Here is a 17,840-nt window from a genome sequence, read left to right as displayed (position 1 = left end):
TTTATCTCAACAATTTTACAAGTGCCAATTTGTATACTGCAGGTTTTTGCAAGAGAGCCAAAACAAACACATGTTAGAGCTCAGAGGTCAGAGCAACCCAGCTTCATTACATTTTGCATGGGACCTCTTCCAGGTCTAACATACATAATCCAGACTTAAAACTCTTCAGTTTGCAAGTGAAGATATCAGACTGAAAGACTCCTAAGCACAGCACTGGAGCAAACTGCAGAAGGATCACACACTCGTCAACAACAAAAAGAGCCAAATGCATTTTATGTTTGTCTTGCTATTATCACAGAATCAAACAGGTTGGAAGAGACCTCCAAGAGCATCCAGTCCAACCTAGCACCCAGCCCTAGACAAGCAACCAGACCATGGCACTAAGTGCCTCATCCAGGCTTTGCTTCAACACCTCCAGGCACAGCAACTCCACCACCTCCCTGGGCAGCCCATTCCAATGCCAATCACTCTCTCTGACAACAACTTCCTCCTAACATCCAGCCTAGACCTCTCCTGACACAACTTGAGACTGTGTCCCCTTGTTCTGTTGCTGCTTGCCTGGCAGAAGAGCCCAACCCCACCTGGCTACAGCCTCCCTTCAGGTAGTTATACACAGCAATGAGCTCTGCCCTGAGCCTCCTCTGCTGCAGGCTGCACACCCCCAGCTCCCTCAGCCTCTCCTCACAGGGCTGTGCTCCAGGCCTCTCACCAGCTTTGTTGCCCTTCTCTGGACACTTTCCAGTATCTCAGCTTCTCTCTTGAATTGTTAAGATACAAATGGAGATTATAAAACTACCTTGTACTATGTAGCACAAAAGCAGAACTGCACATGAAGTCATTTACCTGTGTGCTCAGCATTGTGAAATTACTCAAAACACTCATCCATGCTCTCACCTTGTGAAGTGCCACTCGTTCCCTCTGCAGAGCCACCCTCCACACGCACACCAACAATGCCAACAGGGTGCTAAGTAACCTGCAGCCTTTCCAAAGGCACTAAAATGCTGCCCAACAGAAGGGCAAGAGAAGAGCCAGCTGTGAGCGAGGTGAAATTTCCTCTTTAACAGCCTTCAGTTTTGGATGGGGACTCATGGCCCAAACCTTCTGTTCAATCACTCCACCAAGTGGAGTTGGCCATAGGAAGTGCCAAAAGGTACTCTGAAGCCTGAAAAAAACATCCCTGAGAGACTGCTCCACTAGTTTTTGTTAGATCCACTGCATGGGCAATCAGGCTGAAATGCCAAGATTTGTTTCTGCCTCTTCCACTGCTGTTAGATGGTGGTCAGCAGGAAGAACCCAACACAGAGGCTCTGGCTGTAACAAAGAAATAAACTACAGGTAGTTGTGCTGAAGTCATATAAAATTAAATACAGAACAGCATTCAAGGAGGAAGCTGAACTTTTCTGTGATGGAAGCCAATGCACTGGAAATAAAACATAAGTATTTATTGATCTGCAGTGAGGGAATAAAGCAATGAATTTCAGAAGCTCTAGTGTGCAGCCAGCATTAATCAAAACCTCTGTGGTGGGAAATGTCAGCAAGGAAACAGGAATTCAGAGGGGAAAAAAAACCCACCAAAACACAATACCAAAAACAACATAACAAAACCTCCTGAGCCACACCCAAAGGAGGTGAGAGAACAGCAAAATAAGAGTAGGTGGCAGAATGGGTTTCCCACACTGGGCTTTCAACATCTGTGATCTGAAATCATATCAGTCTCCTACAGCAAGAATGAACACGGTGGCCAGCAATTACTCAAACCCACGTAGGGCTGGCAAGCACTAGGCAGTCAGTGCTCATCTGCTGTGGAACAGGGATACACAGCGGATAGCTGGGACCAAAGTGCCTCCAGGGATGATCAAAAGGGAAAAAAAACAACATCAAGATCTTACACTACTGCTATTCTCAAATAAAAAGATCAAAGGGAGGCACTGAGTGGTGGTTTTGCAAGTGTCACTGAGTGCAGTGGACTCAGGTGCATGTCACTATCTTTTAATTTATCAGACTTCTCAATCAACCTAAGGTTTCAACTGCCTTTCATATTGGCTCTCAACAGAGCTGAAGACACAGGGATTACATTCATTACACTCTCTTAATATCTTCTACTTTCAGACTTTCCAGCTCCAGAAAAAACACACTGAATGCTGACTACAGGGAAAAGCAACAGAGATAAGGGGGAAAAAAAAGCCCAACCCTGAACTCATAAGGAAATGGAGGAAAGCCACTGTGTGATGAGATAAAGGAGTAAGATGTGAGGGAATAAAGAACAAAATACTCAAGAGCTATGGGGGAGATTATACAAGAGATCAGCTCCATAACCTGCACTCAGTTCACATTCTGGGTTTGACCAGCTTTCAAAAAAACAAAATCAAAGAACCCCTGAACTATAAATGCACCAAGGAGCACTTCCACTTTTGAACTGTGCTGATCTCAACACTGCTAACAGGCTGTGGAACTCCAGTATGTGTTCTCAAACAAGCCAGAGCTCTCTGGGTAGAGAGTTTGCATCATGACCAGCAAACACACAGATGATGGGAAGATTTGCTGCAGGAAGAGCTGTAGAAGAAAGCTGGGGAGGTAAACAGGACAGGTTTTGCAACAAGGATCTGCAAACAGTGAGCTGGATCACAGATGACTTGCAGCACTATGGATATGGAGAAGACAGATGGGTAGGCAAAAAGGTGGTTGAGAATTTTAAGGCCACTGTGAAAGGCAGTGAGAACAGACAAAACAACTGTAGCTACAATGCTATTTGGGTTTGAGGAGCAGCATCTTCCAGAAGGGTGAGGTGTTAAGAACACAGAACACCTCACCACTTCCATGAGTTTTCAGAGTTCTTCATGTTTATCCATGGGCACCTCAAATCTCACCACTGCATAACACACTCAGAGCTATCTGGGTTGAGATTTAACAAGGCCAAGTGCAGGGTTCTACATTTTGCCCACAACAACCCCAAGCAGCACTACAGGCTGGGGACAGAGTGGCTGCAGAGCAGCCAGGCAGAAAGGGACCTGGGGGTGCTGGTAGAGAGTAGCTGGAGATGAGGCAGCAGTGCCCAGGTGGGCAGCAGAGCCAGTGGCATCCAGGCCTGGCTCGGGAGCAGTGTGGCCAGCAGGACAAGGGAGGTTCTTCTGCCCCTGTACTCAGCACTGCTCAGGACACCCCTTGAGTGCTGTGTCCAGTTCTGGGCCCCTCAATTCAAGAAAGATGTTGAGGTACTGGAAGGTGTCCAGAAGAGGGCGACAAAGCTGGTGAGGGGCCTGGAGCACAGCCCTGTGAGGAGAGGCTGAGGGAGCTGGGGGTGTGCAGCCTGCAGCAGAGGAGGCTCAGGGCAGAGCTCATTGCTGCCTGCAGCTCCCTGAAGGGAGGCTGTAGCCAGGTGGGGTTGGGCTCTGCTGCCAGGCAAGCAGCAACAGAAGAAGGGGACAGAGTCTCAAATTGTGCTGGGGGAGGTCTAGGCTGGATGTTAGGAGGAAGTTGTTGGCAGAGAGAGTGATTGGCATTGGAATGGGCTGCCCAGGGAGGTGGTGGAGTCACTGTCCCTGGAAGTGTTCAGGGAAAGCCTGGCTGGGGCACTTAGTGCCATGGTCTATTTGACTGGCTAGGGCTGGGTGCTAGGTTGGACTGGAAGATCTTGGAGGTCTCTTCCAGCCTGGTTGATTCTATGATTCTGTCTGGGTTGAGATTTTGCACACCCATTGCCTCACCATCTCTATGTGCTCACTAAAAGACTAAGCACAGCTTTCTCAGATAAGCAGCCCTCAGTTGCAAGGCCTCCTCACATCTCAGCTCTATTATCTTGCCTGTGCTCAGATTTGCCAAGTGTTTAACACAACATCTAGCTACAGTTTTGTCCCTTTAAATTCTCGCCTTCTCTTGCAGGGAGAGGACATCTGTGGAATAATAATGAATTTCTTTGGTTTGGGGTTTTTTGTTTTTATTAAAAGCCATTCTTTCTAGCAGGAAATGAAAAAGAACAAGCAGATTGGAGAATTTGGGGGAATAGGGAAAACATTTCTAAAGGTTAATAATACTACTGCTTAGCATTTATTTCAGGGCTATGCGACAAACCAAAGCAAAACAGATGTTCTCAAGGCTGCTCCAGTTGCCCTGCAAACTCAGGTATTGTCCAGAGCAGCTCACAAAAGACAGGAGAGCCATCCCTGTGATATGCCACTCTGTGCATGAGATTCCTTCTTCAAGATCTCACTGATGACTCCCCCTAAGCCCAGCATCAGGGTATGGACAAACCCTAATGCGACTTTAGAGTCAGAATCATGGAATCAGTCAGGGTTGGAAGGGACCACAAGGATCAATCAGTTCCAACCCCCCTGCCATGGGCAGGGACACCCTACCCTAGAGCAGGCTGCACACAGCCTCAGCCAGCCTGGCCTTAAACACCTCCAGCCATGGGGCCTCAACCACCTCCCTGGGCAACCCATTCCAGCCTCTCACCACTCTCAGGCACAACAACTTCCTCCTCACCTCCACTCTGAATCTCTCCACCTCCAGCTTTGCTCCATCCCCCCCAGTCCTGTCACTACCTGAGAGCCTAAAAAGTCCCTCCCCAGCTTTTTTGTAGCCCATTTCAGATCCTGGAAGGCCACAAGGTGGTCACCTGGGAGCCTCCTCTGCTCCAGCCTGCACAGCCCCAACTCTTTCAGTCTGTGCTCACAGCAGAGCTGCTGCAGCCTTCTGAGCAACCTCATGGCCCTTCTCTGGACACACTCCAGCATCTCCACAGCCCCCTTGTCATAGGGGCTCCAGAACTGGATGCAGTACTCCAGGTGGGGTCTCACCAGAGCAGAGCAGAGGGGGAGAATCACCTCCTTCCACTTGCTGGCCACACTTCTGATGCAGCCCAGGATTTGGTTGGCTTTCTGAGCTGCAAGTGCACACTGCTGGCTCATGCTGAGCTTCTCATCCACCAGCACCCCCAAGTCCCTCTCCTCAGGGCTGCTCTCCAGCCCCTCACTGCCCAGCCTGGATTTGTGCTTGGGATTGCCTCAACCCAGATGCAAGACCTTGCACTTGGTTTTGTTGAACCTTGACGATCTGCATCCAAGTTCTCCAGCCTCTCTATCTACCTCAGCAAGCCTGTGTATCAGTCTATATCTCACGCTGAGATACAGTCTCTTTGATTTCTTATTCAAGTGGTTTCTGGTCTCCCAATGCTTTTAGGATTGCTGCATGAAGGTTTTGGAAACCACCAATCATGGACAGCCTAGAAGCTTCACCAGGAAGGTGCTCAGTTGCATTCAGCACCTCTTCACTCCTGAAAAGTAGCATCTGAGCTGGAATCTAAGAGAACTTTTCAAAAAGCTACACTGAATTCAATTCATGGCAGACTATTAAGAGTTATACTGCAAATGAAGCAGCTTAATATGATTTAAAGGATGCAGAACTTTCCCATAGGGGGAGAGAGGCAAATCCTCCGTGAGATGAGTACCAACGCAGTTGGTACTGAGGCTTACAGAACTTTGATGTTAATGAATGTGGATGGGTTGTAGAGATGGGAGAAAAGCTGCCTTTATCAGTTGTCGCAGTACCAAGCTGATAGCCATTGTCAAACTGCCTTTTAAAACAGCTGTGCAGCTTCTGCCAGTAAGCCACAGGTTTCCATCACATGATCAGGTGAAAATGTGCTTAACAAGGACCTGAATATCCTTCTTTGTTCATAACAGACTTATCACAGGACAGACAAAGCTCAAATTATCACAAGAGGGCAAACGTTTAGGCAGCATCATGTCAAAGCATTCCAGCCCACATCTCACTGCTGAACAATCCAAGCAAAAAAAGAGAATACAACCTAGTTGAACACCACCTTCTACAAGTAAGAAGTCAATTTGCTTTCTTGTAAGTCTACATCTGGAGCCTGTTTGTTTGGGGCATAAAGAGGAAAGATATTTGGAGACACTTAAATTGCTTCACTTCCTGCCGTGCCTGACTATGCAGTGATTCTCTTCTGAAAAAAGAAAACAATTGTTTCCCCTGCTCCCCTGGGAGAAGGACAAAACATAACCTGCTGTATGCACAGCAAAGAAAGCCTTCAGTGCCACAGCCAGAACGAACTGCAAATGATAACAAAGATAAGGCCAGGGAGAAGATGGTTGTGGAGCCTCTATTGCTTGACTACAGCAAGAACCCCTTCAGCACTGACCCAGGCATAATTGATGCTGTTTCATGGAAAGACAGACAGACACAAGCCTGTTAGTGCTGCCATGAATAGGCATTTACACCTCCATTGGTAAGGATGACCTGGACCAGATGAGCCCATGAGCTCCTGCAGCCCCAGAGGTCCATAGGGCAGATGGGTACTGTGCAAACCTTCCCTTTCACACACACAGAGAAAAACACCACCTCACAGGCATTCCTAGCATGTCAAGCCTCTCAGCTCCAACCCTCACCCTCTCCAGTTTCATGCACTTTCAAGCAGCTGCTTTTAAATACCCTGACTTCAAAGCACAGTAAATTAAGCTCCACAGAAAGTCTATTCAGCTTTTTGTTTAATTTGATAAAAGCTCATCAGGCCATTCCAGTTACCTTCTGGTCAATACTGCCCCAAGAAATCTGAAGTTCAGCTACCTGTGGTTTTGCCAGTATTTCTGTAGAGTATTTCTGACAGTATCTGTTGGCCTGCAAGCACCAGGTCTTCAGAGAATGTGGGTTTTCAGGGCTACTTTTGTTCTTTTTCACAGAATCATAAAATCAAGCAAGTTGGAAGAGAGCTCCAAGCTCAGCCAGGCCAACCTATCACTCAGCCCTGTCCAATCAACCAGACCATGGCACTAAGTGCCCCATCCAGGATTTGCTTCAACACCTCCAGGGATGGTGACTCCACCACCTCCCTGGGTAGCCCATTCCAATGCCAATCACTCTCTCTGGAAACAACTTCCTCTCTACAAGACTTGGGGCTCTTCAGCCTGCAGAAGAGAAGGCTTCAAGAAGACCTTATAGTAGCCTTTCAGTATGTGAAGGGGGCCTACAGGAAGGCTGGGGAGGGACTACTGACAAGGTCTTGTAATGACAGGATGAGGGGGAATGGGTTTAAACTGGCAGAGGGGAGACTCAATGTAGATGTTAGGCAAGGGTTCTTTGCAGTGAGGGTGGTGAGACACTGGCACAGGTTGCCCAGGGTGATTGCGGAGCACAGAATCCTCAAACACATTCAGTGCTTCTGTGTTCCACAGCCTCCCTGGAGGTGTTCAAGGCCAGGTTGGATGAGGCCTTGAGTGACCTGTTCTAGTGGAAGGTGTCCCTGCCTACGGCAAGGGGTCAGAACTGGATGATCTTTGAGGTCCCTTCCAACCTAAACCACTCTATGACTCTAACACCCAGCCTATACCTGCCCTGGCGCAACTTCAGACTCTGTCCCCTTGTTCATCCAGACCAACCTATCACCCAGCCCTGTCCTAGCAACTAGATCATGACACTAAGTGCCTCATAGAGACAACCAGGTTAGAAGAGACCTCCAAGCTCATCCAGTCCAACCTAGCACTCAGCCCTGTCCAATCAACCAGATCATGGCAGTAAGTGCCTCATCCAGTCTTTTCTGGATGTCCTGGGACAGGGACAGCAACTCTACCACCCCCCTGGGCAGCCCATTCCAATGCCAATCACTCCTTTTGTGAAGAACATAGACAGGTACAGCAGCAGCCAAAAAAACCCTGACAAAACATTGGTCACATCAGAAAGGATACTGAGAAGAAAAGAAAGGATGTAGTTTTGCTGATACTTCAAACACTGCTGTGCCCACATCTTCACTACCCTCTGCAGACTCTTCTTCACATTCCAGGAAAAATGTAGTGGAATTATAAGAAAAACACAAAGAAGGGCAAAATGATGCAGAGAATGAAGCAATCACCTTTTTTAAGAGAGGATGAAAAGACAGCTCTAGTGCGGGTGGGGAGAAGGTTGAGATTTACAGAATCATGAAGGGAGTAGTAAGTGTAGAACTGCTGTTCACTAAATACCACAATAGTAAGAGAGGTAGGTCCATAAATAGAAGGGTGAGATAGGTCCATAAATGGAACATCAGTAGGATCACACAGTTATACACCATCTCACTTCACCAATACCACAGTTAGAGAGACTAAGAAAGCGAAAGGGGCATGAAAGGCAACAAAAAACAGTCAAAGCAGCATCTCCTCTGTCACTGCTGCAGTTTCATACTACTGGCAGCTTTTTTTTTTCCTCCTGTAGAGGTCTTAATCTTGTGGGATTTTTCCTTCCTCTTGCTCTAACAGCCTAGGATCACCAGCATTTCTCCTGGTTTCACCTGATGCATGCCATGCCCTCTTCCATTATCATTCCTTGCTAAGAGAAAAGATTGGTCTCGGTAAGAACGGTTTCACTCTGACTAGGTTTGACTTTAGGCTAGACAAAGTTACTGTTAAGCTGGATACTTTAATGTCCATTGATGAAGAACAATAAACATGCTCACCAGAGCCCCCTGCATCACAGAGGATCCCAAAGCACTCTACAAACAGGGTACTGGGTCCCTCACTCACCATCAAAACATTCTTGCTGCTAACTGTGCCAGCAACACTACATAAAAGTTAGTTAAGAGGTGAAACAGAGAGCAAATCCTCCAAGTGAAATTACAAGGAAATTAAGGGAGGTAGAGTATATTGCCTCACGGAGAAGTTGGCCAGAAGACTGAACAGCACACCTTTTTAATGGCCAGAAAGGGGGGCAGGCTCCCTTTGCAAGATAGAACCACGAGCAGTGCAAGGGTCTGTGCTGCGCCTGATGCGTTATCAGCTGAAGCAAGCACAGCGCACGCAGGGCCTGTCGGCACAGCTCCTGTGCTCCTCACTCCACAGGCTTTTCATCTAAGCTTTATCAAGAAAAAGCAATGCCCAGCCTAAGAGCTTTGACAAGATCCCAACACAGTGGTAACAATAGAAAAATACACAGAAGATTTCACGTTAAGACCTCTCCAATGTTTCTTATTTAAATAAGCCATCACGCTGGGAGGTGAAAACATATCCAGTGAAAGAGATGGTTCAAAGAACACACAGGATCAGCCTCCCCTCTTGCCAAGTGTTGACCTGGCTAGCAGAGCAGCAGGCTCAGAGATCTGAGATTTCCTAGTACATATCACAAATCAGGATACTCAGTAAAGGGGGAAGAGAAAAAAAAAGATCTTTTTTTTTGATACATCGACTATTAACAAGGTCTTGTAATGACAGGACGAGGAGGAATGGCTTTAAACTGGCAGAGGGGAGACTCAATCTAAATGTTAGGAAAGGGATCTTTCCAGTGAGGGTGGTGAGACACTGGCACAGGTTGCCCACGGAGGCTGTGGAATACAGAAGCACCGAATGTGATCTTCGATCGGTGCTTCTGCGCTCCACCACCTCCCTGGAGGTGTTCAAGGCCAGGTTGGATGAGACCTTGAGCAACCTGTTCTAGCAGGAGGTGGTGCTCCCTGCCGATGGCACAGAGCTGGAACTGGATGATCCTTGAGGTCCCTTCCAACCTAAACCATTCAATGATACTATGAAGCTTGAGGAGGGAAGATTTAGACTGGAGATTAGGAAGAAATTCTTTATAGTGAGGGTGGTGAGACCCTGGCACAGGTTGCCCAGCGAGGTTGTGGAGCACAGAAGCACCCAATGTGATCTTCGATCAGTGCTTCTGTGCTCCACAAGCTCCCTGGAGATGCTCAAGGCCAGGTTGGATGAGGTCTTGAGTGACCTGTTCTAGTGCGAGGTGTCCCTGCCTACAGAAGGGGATTGGACATGGATGATCCTTGAGGTCACTTCCAACCTAAACCATTCTATGACCATAGGAAGCTGAACAATATCCCATATAGATACAGGCCTGTTGGAGTAGTTATTCCTCCCTGCTCTACAAATGTTCCTAAAACTTTGGGATGCCATTAGAGAAAGATTTTTCCCTCTTTGCTCCCAAAGTTTCAGGAATGTGTGTGCATAGCTTGGAGGAGGATCTTATTAAGAAAAAGAAGGCAGCTCTGTTTTAAGCTTCTTAAATCCCTGAAGGCAGACAAAAGAAAACACAGGATGAAGTAGAAATACTATTGATTATGCATAATTGGTATAATTAATTTGTAATTAGTTCATTAAAATATATAGGCATTAGAATTATGCTTGTACATTTCTGGGAATATCCTGCAAGTCACTTGGGATATGCTTATCATTTATTTGATTGATGAAACATTATTAGAAAGACAGCCCATTAAAAATTAATATATGAGAGTAATAATTTCTCAATCTGAGCATTCAGGTTTCTGTGCAGTCAGGTTCCTATTCTTCCTCTCAAAGAGTTTTTTAAGCAAGACTCTCTTTCAGAGTGAGACTTGGGAAGCACAGCACTGCAGACAACAAAGGCACAATACCCTTTATGCAAAGTGTGTAGCCAGTTTGGAGAAAATAAAGTGACAGAGACCTTAAATTTTGTGTCACAAAAGTGTTCAATACATCTAATTCTATAACCAGAAAGATGATGCAAAGGTAAAAAGCCTCAAAACAAAACAGTGTGGCCAGTGAGACAAGGGAGGTTATTGTGCCCCTGTGCTCAGCACTGCTCAGGCCACACCTTGAGTCCTGTGTTCAGCTCTGGGCTCCTCAATTCAAGAGATCTCTCTTGAATTGAGATACTGGAGAATGTCCAGAGAAGGACAACAAAGTTGGTGAGAGGCCTGGAGCACAGCCCTGTGAGGAGAGGCTGAGGGAGCTGGGAGTGTGCAGCCTGCAGAAGAGGACGCTCAGGGCTGACCTCATTGCTGTCAACAGCTACCTGAAGGGAGGCTGTAGCCAGGTGGGGTTGGGCTCTGCTGCCAGGCAAGTGGCAAGAGAATAAGGGGACACAGTCTCAAGTTGTGCCAGGGGAGGTCTAGGCTGGATGTTAGGAGGAAGTTGTTGGCAGAGAGAGTGATTGGCATTGGAATGGGCTGCCCAGGGAGGTGGTGGAGTCACCATCCCTGGAGGTGTTGAAGGAAAGCCTGTCTGGGGCACTTAGTGCCATGGTCTGATTGATTGGCCAGGGCTGGGTGATAGGTTGGGCTGGCTGAGCTTGGAGCTCTCTTCCAACCTGGTTGATTCTATGGTTCCATGCTTCCAACCTAGCACAGACAACTATTTCTTTTCTTTGCCCTGCACTCCAGAGCCTGTTGTATTCACATAAACACACACACTCACAGATATCTCTCTATAAAATTAAGCTGCAGATGATGATGATGAAAAGCGTAAAAGATCTAAGAGGCAAATCCCAGACAAAAGAGCATACTTTCTACATAAATATCTTGAAATTATAAAGATCTGAGATTAAGTGGTTTGCCACTCATTTAGAACTGATTAGAATGCATTTAAATTTAGCTGGAAGTACCACAACATTGCTCATCTCTTTGCATCTGCAAATAAGTAAATAAAAAGCCTGTTATTAAAGCCTTCATTAATTCTGATTATATGAGAACTTAAAAGCAAATCTGTGCATTACTGCTCTGCAAAGACTCCCAGCAACTCTACAGTCAAGCTGGCACTGCTACACAACATGTGTCAGCGAAAATGACTAACGGGATCTATTTTCAGTCATCTTAAATCACACTGGTAAAATATAGAATTAATGGGTTTGCATAATGCTGAGAGTATTTTTTATTCTGATTCATTCCCAATCCCTGCACTATTGTATCCAAAAAAGTGAATTTTGTATCACTTGACATTTATGCACCACAGCTGAAACACATTTTATTAAATGATAATGTTTAGGCAGTGCTCAGATGTGATGTGTATATTATCATGAAGAGAGATCCACCTATTTTATTTCCTCTTAACTATGATGGCTGGAGGTTTACAAAAATAGATCATGTGAGATAGAAACGGAGAATCAACCAGGTTGGAAGAGACCTGCAAGATCATCCAGTCCAACCTATCCCCAGCCCTATCCAATCAACTAGAATCATAGAATCAACCAGGTTGGGAGAGACCTCCAAGATCATCCAGTCCAACCCAGCACCCAGCCCTAGCCAATCAACTAGAATCATAGAATCAACCAGGTTGGGAGAGACCTCCAAGATCATCCAGTTCAACCTAGCACCCAGCCTTATCCAATCAACCAGACCATGGCACTAAGTAACCCATCCAGTGCCCACCTCCAGGGACAGCAACTCCACCACCTCCCTGGGCAGCCCATTCCAATGCCAATCACTCTCTCTGCCAACAACTTCCTCCTAACATCCAGCCTCGACCTCATTGGGTGACTCTGTGCTCCACAACCTCCCTGGGTGATCTTTGATCACACTGGGTGATTCTGTGCTCCACAACCTCCCTGGGTGATCTTTGATCACACTGGGTGATTCTGTGATCACACTGGGTGATTCTGTGCTCCACAACCTCCCTGGAGATGTTCAAGGAGAGATTGGATGAGGCCTTGAGCGACCTGTTCTAGTGGGAGGTGTCCCTGCCTATGGCAGAGGATTGGAACTGGATGAGCTTTGAGTTCTGTTCCAACCAAAGCCATTCTATGATTCTGTAAGTTCTTCAACTGCCATTCTTATACTATTACATTAAATAAACATGTTGAAGCAAATCTGTGTTTACAGGACCCTGAGTGTGCAAGCCTGATGCACTTGTCAGCCCTGATCATCCTGGTAATGCTGCACCTCTAAGTTCTACTTTCCATGCCTTGACTCAAATCCTGACTGAAGCTTTCTATGACCTGAGTGGGATCACAGACCTTAAACCACCAGGTGCCTATGCTTCATTTATTAAACAAAGGTGATGTGGGGCAGTGAGGGGAGAAAAAGCCAAAGACTTGTTAAATTTGGTGCATAGGAAATGATGTTACACTGATTCAGAAAGTTTGCTCACCACACTCACAGCTAAAAAGTCATCCCAAGGTAAAACAAAAGAAAACAAAACTTAGCCTCTCCCCACATTTATCCATTAAACTCAGCTATGAGGAGGAGTTCAATTCAAGATGTTGCTCTTCATCACATTACTTTTCCCTATGCAGTTTCCAGGTCCAAGTGCCAATCTGATTACCCAGTAATCAACATCACAAAACGTTTAAGGCTCTGTACAAGACAAATGATGATAACAACTTTCAGTTTTTAGTTCTACTGAAAAATATACCTGATAGTCCAAAATGCTGAATCCTAAACCAGTTTTGTCTTTCTCCAGTTGAATAACCTTCACATCAGGTGACCACAGTGCTAATTCCCCTTCTTCCTCCTCGGGATTAGTGTCTTCCTCTGTTTTCACCTGAAAGAGAAAAGCTGTAGTTCAAATGCTGTTTTTCTAGTCCTTCAATATTTTGCTTCACATGTGTCCTAAAATACAACCTCACTGAACACCACACATCAAGCTTGCTGCCTTGATACTCCCTTGGGATTATATCCACATGTTTCAAGCTCAACATAGCATACAAATACTCTCCTATTACTCCCATGAACAGTGATAATATTACTAACCTGTTACATCTTGATGAACTTCAGCTGTCCCATGAGATGCATAAAGGAAAAACAGATATCTTAGCATAAAAGATTGAAGCACAGGCAGATCAAAGACCAGATGATCAGGCACATCTGATACTCGTGGCATTAAATATGCAAACAAACAATTCTTATATTACAGCTATTAAAAAAATAGTTTTTAATCTTGAAAAGCAGTTTCTCAGCTTTTCTGCAACCATGGTAAAGAATGAGGAAGAGTTACCTCATTTTGTTGGGAAAGAGCAGCTTCATAAATACATCTTTTGGAAAGGCATATTGTGTTGTCTGACTAAGACGTGTGCTTTGCCAGTACTGCTATCTTCTCAATGTTACCTTTATAAAACAACAGTGTGTGAATCATAGAATTCACCAGGCAGGAAGAGACCTCCAAGCTTAGCCAGCCCAACCTAGCACCCAGCCCTGGCCAAGCAACCAGACCATGGCACCAAGTGCCTCAGCCAGGCTTGGCTTCAACACCTCCAGGGGCAGCGACTCCACCACCTCCCTGGGCAGCCCATTCCAATGCCAACCACTCTCTCTGACAACAACTTCCTCCTAACATCCAGCCTAGACCTCCCCTGGCACAGCTTGAGACTCTGTCCCCTTGTTCTCTTGCTGCTTGCCTGGCAGAAGAGACCAACCCCACCAGGCTACAGCCTCCCTTCAGGTAGCTGCAGACAGCAATGAGCTCTGCCCTGAGCCTCCTCTGCTGCAGGCTGCACACCCCCAGCTCCCTCAGCCTCTCCTCACAGGGCTGTGCTCCAGGCCCCTCACCAGCTTTGTCGCCCTCTGCTGGACACCTTCCAGCACCTCAACATCTCTCTTGAAGGAGAGGAGCCCAGAACTGGACACAGGACTCAAGGTGTGGCCTGAGCAGTGCTGAGTACAGGGGCGGAATAACCTCCCTCGTCCTGCTGGCCACACTGCTCCTGATCCAGCCCAGGATGCCCTTGGCTCTGCTGCCCACCTGGGCACACTGCTGCCTCATCTTCAGCTACTATGTTGCAGTACCCCCAGGTCCCTTTCTGCCTGGCTGCTCTGCAGCCACTCTGACCCCAGCCTATAGTGCTGCTTGGGGTAGTTGTGGCCAAAGTGTAGAACCCTGCACTTGGCCTTGTTAAGACCCCCCAAAAATACTAAAATCTTGCAGCACTAACTTCATCCCAATTTAACTTGATTTCTTTGGAAAAACAGGCCTCTTGCACCTCTAGAGCACTGCTATGAGGCAAAAGGAAGAAACTCTTCTTCCTCACACTCTTCCTCGATACTTTTGACTAAAGAAAGCAGAATTATTGTGAGCTTGCTCTAGCAGAAGGCACCCTCTGCTCACTTCCTATCATTTTCATCATAGAGTCTACCAGGTTGGAAGAAACTCTTCTGGCAGCGATGTGCAAGTGACAGGATGCGTGTGGAAAACCCTCATCATGTAACATCAAACCCCACAGTGGAACAAGTGTTACTGCAACAGAAAGGGCCTTTTACAGAAAGTCTTAATACTGTACACCATATCCATGAAACATTCCTATTTCTTGCCTAACTTTCCACCTTAGAGGAAATGAGATCAGAAAAGATGAGAAGTCAAGGTGTAAATACCTTGTATAAATAGGAACAACCATTACAAGTGTCAAGCTTTAGTCTGGGACTTTAAAGCTTCTGCAATGGAAAGAAACATTAAGTTTCATTTCTTTCCAGTTCTATAAAAACCTACTCAGAACATGGAAGTAATCAGCTAATGGTGGCAAGGATGTGATTTACTCTAATCCAGAGCTCTCACTCACCTATTAAGTGTAAGAATGATGAATGGGATGCTCACAGTCAGCATGCTAGCTTGGTGATTTACCTACCTTGTATTTATAGTACAATGAAGGGTCTCATGACCAGCCTGTACAGCAAAAGCACCACTGTTGCAAAGTGTCTTTCACTGAGAAGCAGCAGCCCTTTACAGACCCAAAGTCACTCACAGAATGCTGCAGGTTGGAAGGGACCTTAAAGATCATGCAGTTCCAACCACTCTGTCATGGGCAGGGACACCTTCCACTGGACCAGACTGCTTGAGGCCACAACCCAACCTGGCCTTGAACATCTCCAGGGAGGAGGCATCCATGACCACTCTGGACAACCTGCTCCAGTGTCTCACCACTCTCACTGTAAATAAACTCTTACTAATGCCCAGTGTAAATATCCCTTCCTCAAGCTTCAATCCACTCCTTCTTGTTCTACCACAGCAAGCTCTTGTAAAAAGTCTCTTAGCTTAGCACAGCCCTGAGGAAAAGGCCCTGGGGGTCTGGGTTGATGAAAACCTCAACATGAGCCTGCAGTGTGAGTGCAGCCCAGACAGCAACCCTGTGCTGGGCTGCAGCAAGAGCAGTGGCCAGCAGGGAAAGGAAGGGGACTCTGCTCCTTTACTCTGCTCTCATCAGACCCCACCAGGAGTATCTGTGCACTTCTGGAGCCCCCAACACAAGAAGGACATGGAACTGTTACAGCCAGTCCAGAGGAGGGCCGTGAAGATGCTCAGAGGGCTGCAGCAGCTCTGCTATGAGGACAGGCTACAAGAGTTGGGGCTTTGCAGCCTGGAGAAGAGAAGGCTTCAGAAGACCTTATAGTGGCCTTCCAGTATGTGAAGGGGGCCTACAGGAAGGCTGGGGAGGGACTATTGACAAGGTCTTGTAATGACAGGATGAGGAGGAATGGATTTGAACTGGCAGAGGGGAGATTCAAACTAGATGTTAGGCAAGGGTTCTTTGCAGTGAGGGTGGTGAGACACTGGCACAGGTTGCCCAGGAAGGTTGTGGAGCACAGAATCACCCAATGTGATCAAAAATCACATTGGGTGATTCTGTGCTCCACAACCTCCCTGCAGTTGTTCAAGGCCAGATTGGATGAGGCCTTGAGTAACCTGTTCTAGTCGGAGGTGTCCCTGCCTATGGCACAAAGGGGTTGGATCTGCATGATCTTTGAGGTCCCTTCCAACCTAAACCATTCCATGACTCTATGATTTATGTGGCAATTTAATACAAACTTGCTCCCTATCACTATATACTTCAGGAAATGTGCATTTAAGACTGAAAAGTGACCTGGATCAGCCAGCAAAGGAAGAGAGAAATGCTGTCCTGATAAGGGTAAATTGCCATATCAGCAGCAATCGGTGTATTTTCCTCAGGAAGGTACTGTCCTCTTCCACAACTGAATGACATGAGAAGCCTACCTTTTGCTCCTGGGGGGAAGCTCCCACGGAGGGTTCATCCACAAGAGACTCTGTGCCATCACCAAACAGCCTCCGGCAGCAAACCAGCGTGAATGGGGGGGGGCACCTCCTTCAGAAACGTGATCGCCTCCCGCCGCGATCTTCCGTACAGCTCAACCCCATTTACCTGCACACCAGAGGAAAGCCACAGCCACACAAAGATCATCCAGAGGTACCAAGCATCACAGAAGTGTTTTCATACACTCACACAATGGGAGGGGTTGGAAGGGACCTCAGAAGATCATCAAGCCCTGTGAGGAGAAGCTGAGGGAACTAGAGGTGTTTAGCCCGGAGAAGAGGAGGTTTGGGGTGACCTCATTGCTGTCTACAACTACCTGAAGGGAGGTTGTAGCCAAGTGAGGTTGGTCTCTTCTGCCAGGCAACCAGCAATAGAACAAGGGGGGACAGTCTCAGGTTGTGCCAGGGGAGGTACAGGCTGGATGTCAGAATCATAGAGTGGTTTAAGTTGGAAAGGACCTCACGGATCACCCAGTTCCAACCCCCTGCCAAAGGCAGGGACACCTCTCACAAGAACAGGTCACTCAAGGCCTCATCCAACCTGGCCTTGAACACCTCCAGGGAGGCTGTGGAGCACAGAAATCTGTGGTGATTCTGTGCTCCACAACCTCCCTGGGCAACCTGTGCCAGTGTCTCACCACCCTCACTGCAAAGAACCCTTGCCTAACATCCAGTTTCAATCTCCCTTCTGCCAGTTTAAACCCATTCCCCCTCATCCTGTCATTACAAGACCTTGTCAGTAGTCCCTCCCCAGCCTTCCTTTAGGTACCTTCCAGATACTGGAAGGCCACTGTAAGGTCTTCTCAAAGCCTTCTCTTCTCCTGGCTAAAGAACCTCAACCCTTGTAGAGAGGAAGTTCTTCACGGAGAGAGTGATTGGCATTGGAATGGGCTGCCCAGGGAGGTGGTGGAGTTGCTGTGCCTGGAGGTGTTGAAGCAAAGCCTGGATGGGGCACTTAGTGCCATGGTCTGGTTGATTGGCTAGGGCTGGGTGCTAGGTTGGACTGAATGAGCTTGGAGGTCTCTTCCAACATGGTTGATTCTATGGTTCTATGTCCCTGTTGACTGTGGGAGGGGGTTGGACTGGATGACCTTTGGAGATCCCTTTCAACCCAAACCATTC

At 47.1% G+C, this 17,840-nt stretch overlaps 1 protein-coding gene across 1 annotated transcript in view; it reads right to left on the bottom strand.

Annotated features, from left to right (window-relative positions):
* Positions 1 to 17,840, bottom strand: part of PATJ (PATJ crumbs cell polarity complex component) — a 216,906-nt gene that overhangs the window by 154,504 nt on the left and 44,562 nt on the right. The window contains 3 exon segments of the mRNA XM_064147032.1: positions 13,095 to 13,223; positions 16,662 to 16,763; positions 16,765 to 16,827. Of these exon segments, the coding sequence (XP_064003102.1) occupies positions 13,095 to 13,223; positions 16,662 to 16,763; positions 16,765 to 16,827 (294 nt within the window).

The sequence above is a fragment of the Pogoniulus pusillus genome, chromosome 8 (assembly GCF_015220805.1).
Source record: "Pogoniulus pusillus isolate bPogPus1 chromosome 8, bPogPus1.pri, whole genome shotgun sequence".
Taxonomy (NCBI): Eukaryota; Metazoa; Chordata; class Aves; order Piciformes; family Lybiidae; genus Pogoniulus; species Pogoniulus pusillus.
This window is presented reverse-complemented; position numbering and strand designations above follow the sequence as displayed.